At 34.3% G+C, this 13,830-nt stretch overlaps 1 protein-coding gene across 2 annotated transcripts in view; it reads left to right on the top strand.

The window, feature by feature from the left end:
• LOC123318072 (TBC1 domain family member 16) overlaps positions 1 to 10,724 on the top strand; it is a 443,130-nt gene extending 432,406 nt beyond the window's left edge. For both annotated transcript variants that reach the window (XM_044904769.1, XM_044904768.1), the window contains one exon: positions 10,369 to 10,724. In XM_044904769.1, the coding sequence (XP_044760704.1) occupies positions 10,369 to 10,565 (197 nt within the window). In that variant the 3' untranslated portion in view covers positions 10,566 to 10,724. The remainder of the gene's footprint in view (positions 1 to 10,368) is intronic.
• The last annotated feature ends 3,106 nt before the right edge of the window (positions 10,725 to 13,830 follow it).

Raw genomic sequence — 13,830 nt, 5'->3', positions numbered from 1 at the left:
TAGTGAAGATGACTCATGAAATCGGTTGAATTAACGAACTCATAAAATAAATCTAAGGGCAAAATACTTTCGTGCAGAAGATGAAGTCTCGCAAAGCTGATGGCTGTGTTGACTTCAGTCAGAATTCTATTTATAGTTAACTCTTCAGAACTAATCGATAATGATTATAGTTTTGTATGATTTTATTCGTAATATTGGAATATTTTGCTGTCATAGATATCACAACACTTATAACTTGATTCTGTTCCGTTTTCAATGACTGAATTTTATTTTCAAAATATAAGGATTCATCATTACTGTCAAGTGTACCGAATAAAACTTTAGCTATATGTCCACCAACATTTACCAAACCTCGTTTGTGTCGAGAAGAATGTAAGTTTTTGAGTAGAATTTCATTCTGCTTCAACTGGTTTTTGATCGATTCAACATAGTTTGAAACCATCGTATTAGAACTGACTGAATCCAACTGATCCACTAAGACAAAATGATCCTGTAATATTTTACTTATATCACTCAAAGGTTCTCATTTTTTTTTTGTCTGAAAGGGAGAAAAATGCACAATTAGTACTTTCTCTGCTTGATTTTGTTTTTGTGGTAAATTTTTTGAGAATCAGGATTCTTGAAACGAATATCGTCTAGAATTTTTACATTAATTTTCTTAAATTTTGGATCTAGTTTTGCCTTTTTCGGTATGACTAAATAAGATGGCTTTGACTCATTTACGACTTTTTCCTGTTGTCTGTTCTGATTAATCTTATCTATTTTCAATTTTTGTTCTTCCTTACGTGATTTCAAATGATCTGAAATTTCTTTCATGTTTTCTCGGTATTGATGGATGTATTCCGAAATTTTTTCATGGGTTGTTTTCTCCACAGGTGTGCTATAATTCAAGTCAGATTTAATGATTTGCAAAGGTGTATAACACGTCGAAGAGTGTATTGAATTATTGTAACTCAACAGTGCTCTATTCATTTTTTCTGACAACGAGATATTTTTTTCGTCTAATACTCTAATTTGTTCAATCAGAGTGGAATGAAATCGTTCAACTATGGCGTTAGAGGTAGGGTTGTAATTCGTAATATAGTGGAGAGATATTTTATGGGTTTCTGCTAGATCTTGTATGATTCGGTTTTTAAACTCCGTTCCGTTATCGAAAGTTATCTTTTCTGGAATACCGTGATTGGAAAAGTAACTAGTGAGTTGGTTGGCAATTTCAGTTGCCGTTTTGCTATTTAAAATATAGCATTGACCATGACGCGAAAATGAATCTATTATAGTCAAACATGGAGTTCTATTCATAACAATGGTATCAATGTATAAATGGGAAAATGGTTTTTCTCCTATTGGGTTGCTTTTGAAAATCAGTTTGTTCGGTTGTCGTTCGTATTTTTGGCTTTGACAAATTTCGCAAGAGTTAATATATGATCTAATATCTTTGTCCATTTTCGGCCAATAAAAACGTCTTTTAATGCTCTCTAAATTTTCCTGAAAACCTCTATGTTTCGTTTTGGTTTCATGAAACATTTTGATTTTTTCTTGTTGTTCTTCTTCCGTTTCTATGTCTTCTAAGAGTAAATTGGAAATTTTGAAACAAAAAGCATTTGCTTTGAATATATTTTGAGTCATTGTCAAGAATATATTCTCTAATTCTTTCGATTTGAAATATATACCATACTGTTTATTTGGACTGACATATTCTTTTAGGAACTTCGTGAAATCGTCTGATGTGTTTATAGAGACAATAAGTCTTATGCGAGTGTTCTTATGCAATTTTAATTTTTCAATCTTGAAAGAGTTAGACTTCTGAAATATTATTTGATTCATGGATGAGTTCAGAGAACGTTCGGTGTAAGGTATTTCTAATATAGGGTTCTCTGCATTACTATGAATAGTCTGAGAAGAAGATTGTTCTGCTTGGTCGTCTTTCGTACATGCTTTCGTAATTTCGTCTAATTCTTTCTGTGATAATTCAAGGTCTTCATGCGTAATTTGGGGGATAATCGATTCTGCGTCTAGATCATCATCGGAGGATTCATTTATGTTTAATTCGTTTATTTTTATGCGAGAGATTGCATCCGCATTATTGTTGGCTCCTTTTCGATATTTGATCTCGAAGTTAAACTCTTCTAATTTTATTCTCCACCTCATTAATCGTGAAGAGGCATCTTTGAGGGAAAATAGCCATGTCAAGGGCCTGTGATCTGTGTAGATGGTAAACTTACGACCGAATAAATAAGATCTGAAATATTTCGTGGCCCATACTACCGCTAAAAGTTCTTTTTCAATTGTCGAATATTTTATTTCCGCTTCGTTTAGTGTTCGACCTGCGTACGCGATAGGTAGGTCATTTGGGGGTGTCCCTTGGGATAAGATAGCACCTATAGCATATTGGGATGCGTCTGTTGTAAGAACAAAAGGTCTGTTAAAATCTGGGTGTTGAAGAATAGGATAATTCATAAGAAGGTTTCTGCTTGAATGAAATGCATCGATATATTCTTGATCATGAATATTGAGTTTAACGTCTTTTTTCAGATATTTCGTCATAGGTTTTGTCAATTTGGAGAAATTAGGAATAAATTTCCGATAGTAACCTATCATTCCGAGGTAGGACTTTATTTCTTTAATCGATTTAGGAATCGGAAATTTTTTGATGATTTCAATTTTTTCAGGATTTGGTTCTACACCTTCTTCCGAAATTTTATATCCTAAAAATATGATTTCTTTCTGAAAGAAATAAGACTTATCTAACTGTATTTTGAGATTTTCTTTTTCTAAGAGTTGTAAAACTGTTTGGATGTCGGCTAAATGTTTCTCTGGAGTTTCTGAAAAAATTAGTATATCGTCAATGTAAACGACACATATTTTATTGATTACTGGTTTCAAGACTTTATTCATAGCACGCTGAAATGTTGACGGCGCATTTTTAAGACCAAAGGGCATTCTCAGAAATTCGAAATGTCCTTCATCTGTAGCGAATGCTGTTTTTTCGATTGATTCTTCATCTAATTCAATTTGGTGAAAGCCGCTGGCTAAATCTAGGGCGCTGAAATATTTTGCATTTTTGAGTTGGTCTAATAATTCATCAATGTTCGGGATAGGGAATTTATCGTCGACCGTTTTTTCGTTCAATTTTCTATAGTCTATGGCCATTCGCCATTTACGATTTCCTGATTGATCAGTTTTCTTGGGAACGATTACGATTGGAAACGAATATGGAGAGGTACTTGGTCTTATGATATTCTTACTCAACAAGTCTTGAACTTGATTTTTGACTTCCTGCTTATGTACTTCCGGGTATTTATACCTTCTTACATACACTGGATTTTCATCAATAGTCCTAATGTGATGTTTGACACTATTAGTGAAATTCAGAGGTTCATTTGGTAGCTGAAAAGCTTGTTTGTGACTTTGTAATATTTTTGTCAATTGGTTTCGAATATTTTTGTCTAAATGGTCTAATTTGATAGGGAGATTTTCAGTATGTCTGGTTTGCTGAAGATAAAATTTTTGAGTTTTTATATCATTTCCTAGTTCATGATTTTTCCAGTCGAATTTTAATTTTAAATCTTTCAATAGATTAGCGCCTATAACACCATCATATTGTGTATGGAATTTATAGATAACAAACGGATATGAGTTATCGAGGCCAAATGAATTAAGAGGAAAAGCGACTTTGTATTTACTATGATCTTTACCTACAGCCGTTCTGAAATATGAGTGTTCTTCATAAATATTTTCAGGGAATAAACTGTAAGCTACAGCTGGATCAATTATACTCATAGAGCTACCACTATCGATCAATAGTTTACAAGGTGGATCTTCTAATTTAATGTATGGTAATGATGCCAAATGTTCTTTCGTAAAATTTAAGTCGTGGGATGCTTGAAGGCTAATGTTTGAAAATTTTGATTTTCTTGTTCGTTGGTATCAACTTCGTTTTCACAGCCTGTTTCGTCATTATACTCAAATTCTTGATCCGCTTCAAATTCTTCGATTTCAAAGTTTTCCGTATTAGTTAGCTCTTCGGATACAAATTCTGAAGGTCCGGTTTTCCTGAAATATTGCCTGTTATTCGGAGGCTCTTGGCGAATTTGACTACTAGCTGGTCTTTTAGTAGGATAATTTCTCGTTCTGATTGACATAGGTTCCGGTTTTGGTTGATTTAGTTGTTGATTTGGGTTTGGTTTGAATACATCTCGGGGTTTTCCGAAAACTTGACTGTTGGTTGCGAATTTCGGCTCCGGTATTTTATTGAATTTCAATGGTATTGATTGAGATGGGAATTCTCTACTAGTCGAAGGGCGTTGATTATAATTTTGACTACTATTTTGTCTTTCGTTTGATATTAGGTTTGGAGAATAAATTGTAGTCTTTGGAATCGTTGGTAAATAGAGTTGTTGTCTCTTTATTTCTCTATTCTCCAATAGTTTGCAGGTATCATCGAATGATTTTGGTTGAAGGTCTAATAGATTTCTAGAATTTTCGTCTACATTATTATACAAAACCGTGTTTCCAATTTTGTCTGATAAATTTCGGTAGACATCAATTTCTACTGAGGATAATCCCTGTAATTGAATTTGGTAATCATACTGTAATTTAATTGTTTTCACCCTTTCGATGAAATCTGATTCTATAAATTAAGTTCAGACAGAGTTCGAATAGAAAACACTTTTGCTGCTGTTAAGCAAAGATGGGCTCGTCTAAAATTCATCAATACTCATTCCATATCGAAGGCTATTGAAATTGTGACGGCCGCTTATTGTGTATTACACAATTTTTGCTATTTATTGAAAGATGAATGGCCATAAGATCCTTTAGAAGATATTATTATGCCTAATGAATATAATGATAACAATCATGAAGCACAGCTATTAATCCAGCAAAAGAGAAAAGAAATTGCTCAATTATTGTGAAGAGAAAAAAAGCAAAACTGAAAAATAGAAATTGTATTACAAAAGTTGAAAATATATATTGAAAAAAAAATTCATTATAAATAACAAAAATCCATTTTCAGGTATCACAGATCAGTCTGTATTCTTAACAATAAATAAATAAATTTCCTTCTATAAACTAATTAACAAAATTTTGATTCTAAACATTATGTGAAATACAGTTGGTCTAAAAAACTAAAACTCACACTCCATATCATAAATATTTCTGAATTAAGAACTTTCCTCCGAGGAATCTGCAGTTTTCTTTTTTGTGATTTTACGAACAATTGGAAACAGACAAGAAATCTCTCTCTTTGGGCGTTCTGAGTTTCTACCAGGGCTCTCAATATTTTTTCCATTTTTTCCATAAGATCCATATTTATACTTTCAGATCTGATACTCTTCTTAGCTGTGAATCTACTCTTTATCTGTGAGCTATCGATACTGCTGCTGCTGCTGGCTCATCATTAATCATATCCTGAGTATTATAGCTCACTTCTTCATTATGTGAGATATCTTCTGAATTAGTCTCTCTCATATTCTCCTCAGTATCGTGAAGGTTTTGAGGGCAGATCCCTAATAGCACAAAGTAGTCCTATGGACATCCATAGGACGTCCTCTTCGGACATTACGGACATCCATGGGACGTACAAATGTCACAACTTTGAACCGAATTCGGACGTCCATCGCGGACGTCCAATGGATATCCCGTTGGGACCATCATTAGCTATCTCAACGGTACAAAAATTTACCACGACGTTGGCTATCCTATCTATTAGGATTTTAATGTCCTAGAACCCAACGTCTTACACTCAGACGCAGATGGTATTTTCTGTGTTGTTCTCATTTCCATCCATACTTACTAGAAAGTTTTTATACTTGGCCCGGATTCGAACTCATGAGTACGGTATCGGTATCGCCTTACTGAGTCTTCGCTGCAACCGTCCTAGCTACCGAGACTATACGACATACCTACTTGTAGGAACATATTCATTACACTGTTAACTGATTTACGGAATAGTAGTCGATTAATACAGAAATACCATATCATAAAAACTAAAGTCTTAAAACTCAAACATAGGTTATTTTATTATAGTAATTACTCAAGTATTTAGTCTTCGTTCATCATAACGTTAAACATAATATAATATTCATAAGATATTCATATACTACAAAGCGGAAAAATGGAGTTTAGTGAAAAATAATATTAAATTTTGGTGTTCATTGATATACATGTATGTATTATTTGGTCCATATTACGTCCATTACGGACTGCTAGTGAATATCCGGTATGGACATTCAAAAGATATCCCTACCGGATATCCAGTAGGTATCCGTCATGGACGTTATACGGACCATGTAATATATTCATGTTATTTGGTCCATATTACTACCATTACAGACTCCTAGTGAATATCCGGTGAGGACATTCAAAAGATGTCCCTACCGGATATCCAATAGGTGTCCGTCATGGACGTTATACGGACCATGTAATATATACATGTTATTTGGTCCATATTACGTCCATTACGGACTCCTAGTGAATATCCGGTGAGGACATTCAAAAGATGTCCCTACCGGATATCCACTAGGTGTACGTGATGGACGTTATACGGACCATGTAATATATATGTATAAGTTATATGGTCCGTACTATGTTCATCACAGACACCTAATGGATATCCAGTAAGGACATATTTTTGACATTGCCTGTATTAAGTCGGTCAGGGACTATTTTGGAACTATATGATACGGACATATGTCATATAGTCAGTATTATGTCCATCACGGTCATCCAATGGATATCCGATACGGACATTGTACATAAATTGGAATAACAATGGATATCCATCTTGGACGTCCTAAAACTGTCCGGAAACGGACGTCCAAAGGACATACAAATCAAGTCCATGGACGTTCCGACGTTAAATGGACATGAATTGTACATCCCATGGACGTTGTGTGCTATTAGGGATATTATCTTTTCCACCTAAGATGCTGTGCATTTCAGAAAAATAGAGCGGTTCACTTTTGTGTTCCGCTCCTGTTTTCTTTACATGATTCATGTGATTTAAATATTGTTTCTGAAGGTTGGCAAATTTCATTCTGCATTTTTCAACAGCATATCTTCCTTCTCCAACGTAAAAACCATTTTCATTCATTTTCTTTGCTCTTAACGACCAAATTTGTCCTTCAATAGTTTTCCTGTCGTCAAACTTGTGAGAATATTCCTCTCTTATTCTTCTCTTTTCTACGAATAGTAGCCAAATTTCGTAGCTACGAGCTCGTAGTCATACCCCAGCCAAGTACTCCTTAACAAAGTGTACCTTTGTACGATGAAAACGAATTTGAGTTGAGAGGAGATTTAGGTGATGCCTTAAGCTAGGGAATACTTAGATATGAGATCATTTAGGTTGGTGAAAACGGGCATAAAAGTATTATATTGTGTATGTATACAATTTCTAACAGCAATGGTCTGGTGTGGTTTTTCTGGGTTTCCCACATCCTTGAATTGAATATTGGACCATACTTGCCCCATGGAGGATCTTTCTAAACTCTGCAATTGAGCATTGTGTTATTAGAGATTTGATTTTGCTGCGGCGTTGAGATAAATTTAACACAGTAAAGCAAAACCAAATCCCTTACTCATTCGGAATTCTTGCCGACAATAAATACGTAGTAAGTAAGTATGTCAAATGCAATTAGTCAAAAGGGTACTCTAACGATTTGTCAAAATCAGTTGATTATTTGTTACCGTGGGGTACACAAAGCTTTTTATTATCACTATAAAGGGGCAGTTCTGAGAAAGTTATAGCCTTTTCACTCTAATCTAACGTCGGGAAAAATATTTTTTTCAAAAACATGCACAAAATACAATACTCGCCCAAAACAGCATGAGAATCAATGGAGGAAAAAGCTTTTATGCCCCACGGCAACGAACGCTTAGCTGATTTTGACAAATCGTTAGAGTTCCCTATTAGTCGACAATATTAGTGCTGGCGGTCAAAGTGTTGAATGACAATTCCCAGCCAGTCTCGACTGTGTGAACCATATATGTAGGCTTTTAGGAATGATATACAGGGTGTTTCATTAATATTGGCCTAAATTTGCGATAGTCACAACTCTGGAATGCAAAGTCCAATTTCGATCAAACTTTATGGGTTTGTTCACTTCAGAAAGCTCTTCCAAACGGTTTATGTAATATTAATATTTTAAGGGTAGTACTCAGAATATCCTGATCTTTCATTCAAGCTCCAAAATCTATATTTTTTCATCTATATTTTTCACATCCCTTACAGAAATTTCGTTATCACCACGAAAAACTACATAACCCATTCTAAGGAATGCAGTTTTCACTTTGCAGGGCACAGTTGTCACAAGGGAATAGGAACCGGACGAATTCATATTTTATATCATTTTTTCGAAATGCGGTCCTGTTTTTATTCCTTCGGTGATAATTTTTATTGTCCTTTGCCGAAATTCTGAATTATTTTAAATTCTGTTCAATTCTTCTTTATTTCAAACCCACAGCACATACTGAGTGTTCGTAAAAAAGTGTTAAAAAGTATGCCAAGTCGAGCTGTAAATTCTTTTGAAAAAAAATATTGAATTTAGATATAAATGATGTAAAAAAAAGTGTATTCACTTCATAACACTATTAACAATTATTAAAATCTATTCTTCCGAAAAACCTTTTTATTTGCTTTCTCAAAACAACAATGAAGGAACCGAACGAATTCATGTTTTATGTCATTTCGAAATGCGGTCCTGTTATTATTCCTTTGGTGATATTATTCATTGTCTTCGGTCGTGAATTGAAAATTTTTAAAATTTTGTTCAACTCTTTTTCATTTTAAACCCTCATCAGTTCCTACTGAGTGTGCGTGAAAAAGTGACAGACACTTCTAAATTCACGGGAGCATTTGCGGCGAACACATTGTAGAAATTGTCATTATTCCAACAAGAAAGCAAATATTCCGTGAAAATCACACAAAGGTGCTTTCAGATGAAATTATTTGACGAATAACAATTCTATGAAAACACGGTATACTACTTTTCACTGATTAATGTAAAATAAGAGACCGCATTGTAAAAATTGTCATAATTCCAACTAAAAAGCAAATATTTCGTGAAAATCACACAAAGAATAACCATACATCAATTCAACCGATAATGACGTACCGACATTCGATCTATGATAAATGAAATCTTATTAACGAGTTTCAATGACAGATTTATCCGATGAATAACACCATCTGAAAGTGAAAAAACTGCATTTTTACTTATCCTAAGAATAAGACTTATTTATCGAATAAATTTTGTTATTCGCACGTGAAAGTACCGGGCCTGAGTGTAGTGTAAGATTGAGATTGTATTATTCTAGAGTAAACAAGAGTAATATTCGATGAAACTTTTTTTATATCGAATAATGAATGATCATTTTTCCCTCTTTCATTAAATTCATTTCAATACACACGTGGTCGTCGAAGAGAGCTTTTTTATATATAGAGCTCGCACATCGCTGTTCTATAACTCCAACTTCTTTGAATCATGCGTTTTCATAATATGCGTATTTATTTTATTGATATTTTCAACATTTTACCAGTTGCCTTTAGGGGGAGACTACGATATATACGTATTTATTTACCGATGTAGAAATTTCAAAATTTATTTTTATTCTGAAATTTAGCTGTGTTCACGATTATTTTTGTATTAATTCTTTTTTCTTGTATTTTATTGAATCCTTGTAATTCGGTTTTCCTGTTAGGATTCCTGTTTAGTGCAAATAAATAAATATCATTTCGTTGCAACATATGACATGTGGTGACTCAAATTTCTACCTGCAACGTTTTTTAATCTTTTGTAACATATCTACATATGTTTTCAGTTCAATTATGGATTTTCATCAAGAATCGGCAACATCAATTCAATATCAAATCGATTTTTAATCTATATCAAATCTAATTTACGCAGAAAGGCTTGTATTGTTCCTACTGCTAATACAGGTGAAACGTAGGAAGTTTTGAAACAAAAATGCTTCTTTTGTAGTGGTTCACTGCAATAAAATAATTTTCAATAAATGAAAAGGTTGTCGGGAATGGGGACCTTTATTTGGTGCTAATTACAGAAAAGTTGCCAACGTTTCGAGGACTTTTCTCCTCTTTTTCAGGGCAATATTTTTTAAAAATTTTAAAAACTTTTTAAAAACCTGCGTGTACATTGTGAAGAATTTAGATAGATGATTTTAGTTCTAAACAGTTTTTGAAAAGTACAAAATATTGCCTTGAAAAAGAGGAGAAAAATTCTCGAAACGTTGGCAACTTTTCTATAATTAGCACCAAATAAAGGTCCACATTTCCGACAACCTTTTATTTATATATATCATGGATGAAAATCTTGAATCAAAAATAATTTTCAATATTTTTCCTTGTTTCAGCAATGTATATGGATGGACCACTGATAATACGAAAAGCAAGAGGACTTCTGTATCAATTCAGGCAGTTGCGCCAAATTCCTTGCACACTAGCAGGTCTCTGTACCAGATGTGGTCCAGGAATTTGGGATAGTTCCCATAGTCCCAGAATATGTTGTGCTGGACACCTGAATGGAATGGCTTGTAAAATATGTATCTAGTAATGCTTATTGTTTTAATTTGTTGAGAACTTATGAAAAATATTGGTTAGTACGGAAATCACTTTGTTCTTTTATCATCATGTAAAAATTCCACTTATCTTATTGTGGTTGTCGGTTCACTTCAAGCTCATTTGCCAACAACATAAATTATATTATTTACGATGTTGTATTCCTTGCAATGTTCACAAAGTACTCCATGTACCTTCACATCCATGTCACATTTTTGGGCATAATCTTTCTCCATCAAGAAACTGTAAGAAACGACAGATATCAAATATTTTATGTCCTAAAATACTCTGCAGAGGAACTTAGAAAATCAAGACACTAATAATTTTCTTCGAGGGTTGCACATATCTGTGGTGTAATCTAGAATGAAATTTGCGAATAACAATATGAAATCAACCGCCGATAGATTCGCTTTGCGCGCAGAAAACTGCCTACAAAGTTCGCTTAAACGCAGGTCCACTCACCAAAGGGTAAGTTCACGCTCAACTCATCAAAATAATTTCCAAATTTCCATAATTTCTACGACAGACAATTATTTAGAATTTTTCTCATTATTCTGAAAAATTTTCCATACTTTGTGGACCTGACCGACAAAAATGAGTAGTCCAAAATATGCTCTGCATCTTCAATCTCAACAATTTTTTTGAAATTCCCAGTCCAACAGGAGGTATGCTCAAAAAACGCGAAAATACCTCTTTACGGGGCACATTTTAGCTCCCACCCCTATCTGGATCTATTGCAGCAATACATTTTTGGTTGCAATTTCTTCATAATTGTAGGCTTATCACCTATCACCAATCACTAGACCTACCACGCGACCAAAGCGGTCTATTGTGGCACACAAACAAGCTCAGAGAGCTAAACTTCTTCCTTCAGATATCGATTGAAATTTATTTTGGGAGGATTTTGCATCTCTTCACAAACCTTTTAGGGCTTTCACTCCCAATCTCTGAAACAAAATTAATTAAAAATGAAATCAACGATTTGCTCCTGCGTGAATTCTTGCACTAATTTGTCAGGAGCAAATTAACTAGAAAAAATTGTTGCCTGACAATGAACTCAAAATAAATAACGTTGAAACTATAATTCTTCGTAACGTTTCGAAGTCTATATCAGACTCCTTCATCAGACGAAAAAATCTACTTTTGAAAATCTTCTGTTTCTGTGTGTTGACAATTAATGTCAGACAAAAAGCGACAATTCCAGAAGATTTTCAAAAGTAGATTTTTTCGTCTGATGAAGGAGTCTGATATAGACTTCGAAACGTTACGAAGAATTATAGTTTCAACGTTATTTATTTTGAGTTCATTGTCAGGCAACAATTTTTTCTAGTTAATTTGCTCAGACTCCTTCATCAGACGAAAAAATCTACTTTTGAAAATCTTCTGTTTCTGTGTGTTGACAATTAATGTCAGACAAAAAGCGACAATTCCAGAAGATTTTCAAAAGTAGATTTTTTCGTCTGATGAAGGAGTCTGATATAGACTTCGAAACGTTACGAAGAATTATAGTTTCAACGTTATTTATTTTGAGTTCATTGTCAGGCAACAATTTTTTCTAGTTAATTTGCTCCTGACAAATTAGTGCAAGAATTCACGCAGGAGCAAATCGTTGATTTCATTTTTAATTAATTTTGTTTCAGAGATTGGGAGTGAAAGCCCTAAAAGGTTTGTGAAGAGATTCTTCCTTCAGCCACATCGTACTAGGGAAAGAGATGATGTCAGAGTAGTAATGGTTCTTGATTTCCCCTAGATTCAGTTTAAGAGAAGCAAAGAATTCAAGTCAGCCGCCGGGCAGTTACAGAGGATGTGCTCAATTTTCATCCTCCTCTAGGCAAAGCCTCCAGAGTGTTTCATTGACGATGCTTAGTTTGTGTTACTCAGCTCTGAGCCTTCAATGTTCGGTGAAAACAGCCGTTGTAGATATCAGATTGGATTCAGAAAATCCTGGTGGGTGTGTAAACTGGTAGGCACCGAGATGGCCCTATGCCAGTGAGCAGTACAGAACAGCTGTGCCAATACTCTGGGACCTAGGAATAGCAGTTGTCGTCCCCTGACTGAGGAATTAGGAATTCCGTTATTGGTTCCGGGCAAATAAATGCTGAGGTCGAAGCTTCTCTGGCCAGAGCATCCGATAACTCGTTATCTTTGAAGCCGTACTCAAATAAATTGCAGTCTGTTGTGACTTGCCAATTTGAAGATAACGTCAATAGATAAAATAGTGGAGCCAATCATCCATCGTAATATTCGTTTCGGCCTAAATTTGCTCGAAATTCTAATTCTCACACATTATGACTAGTTATTCTGCTCGAGTTATTCTGCTCAAAGAATGATTTGAAAAAATGCATCAAAACCACTATTTTAGCATTATATTTTTATTCAAAAATGATATAAATTCAGTTGCTTTTTGCGGTTCATTATTGAAACCTGGCATATGTGAATTAGATTTTCATATTTTATCATGAAGTTGTGAAAATTCTGGTATCATTAATTATAGTTATTCATGAAATATGTATAACTATGAAAACTCATATTGATAATATGTCTTTTTATCTACCAAATACCCCGTAACTGGCCCTATGGCTCAAGATCTTAAGCCAATTGTTGCGACCGCGCTTTCATTGTTCAATTCAGTATTTTCAGTATTTTTTATCATATTTCAAATTCTCAATTTCATTTGTACATTTCGGTTTCATCAATTCTCAATTCAGTGTACACACAAAATTAACCATAAGTAAATCCAAACGCCCCCTATACTTCAAATCCCTCTTTGTGTGTATCGGCGTCATATGAAGATTCCACGCATAGGAGTTTTCCACCTGTTCAGAACTGCTAAGTGCTAGACGCCAACCAAGCGATTTTCATTTTTTACAAGTTACACATTCATTCTGCACACAAAGATCAATGTCAACTACATCCTACAGAAAGGATCACATCCAGTTCCAATTTGTTGGGAATTCAGCCAAAATCACCACAGGTAGACCGGCCAGTGAAACCTATAGGTAGGATTTGAAGTATTTACCATCTGAAAATTATATACAGTCCACTGAAGTCAAAATCTTACATTCATTGATTCATTTCGAGCCTGTATGGTTTATTTTGTGTGTATTTTATTCATTTTCATTTTTCCATTCACGCGCATTCATCTTGAAGCAAGTGACGCATTTTGAAAGAACTCTTCTAATCGAACGGCGGAAGGAAATTATCCAACAGTAGACATCGTGGTGTTAGATCCTCATCAGCCTTTTCATATGCTTTGC

The sequence above is a fragment of the Coccinella septempunctata genome, chromosome 7, assembly GCF_907165205.1.
Source record: "Coccinella septempunctata chromosome 7, icCocSept1.1, whole genome shotgun sequence".
NCBI classification, from domain to species: Eukaryota; Metazoa; Arthropoda; class Insecta; order Coleoptera; family Coccinellidae; genus Coccinella; species Coccinella septempunctata.
This window is presented reverse-complemented; position numbering and strand designations above follow the sequence as displayed.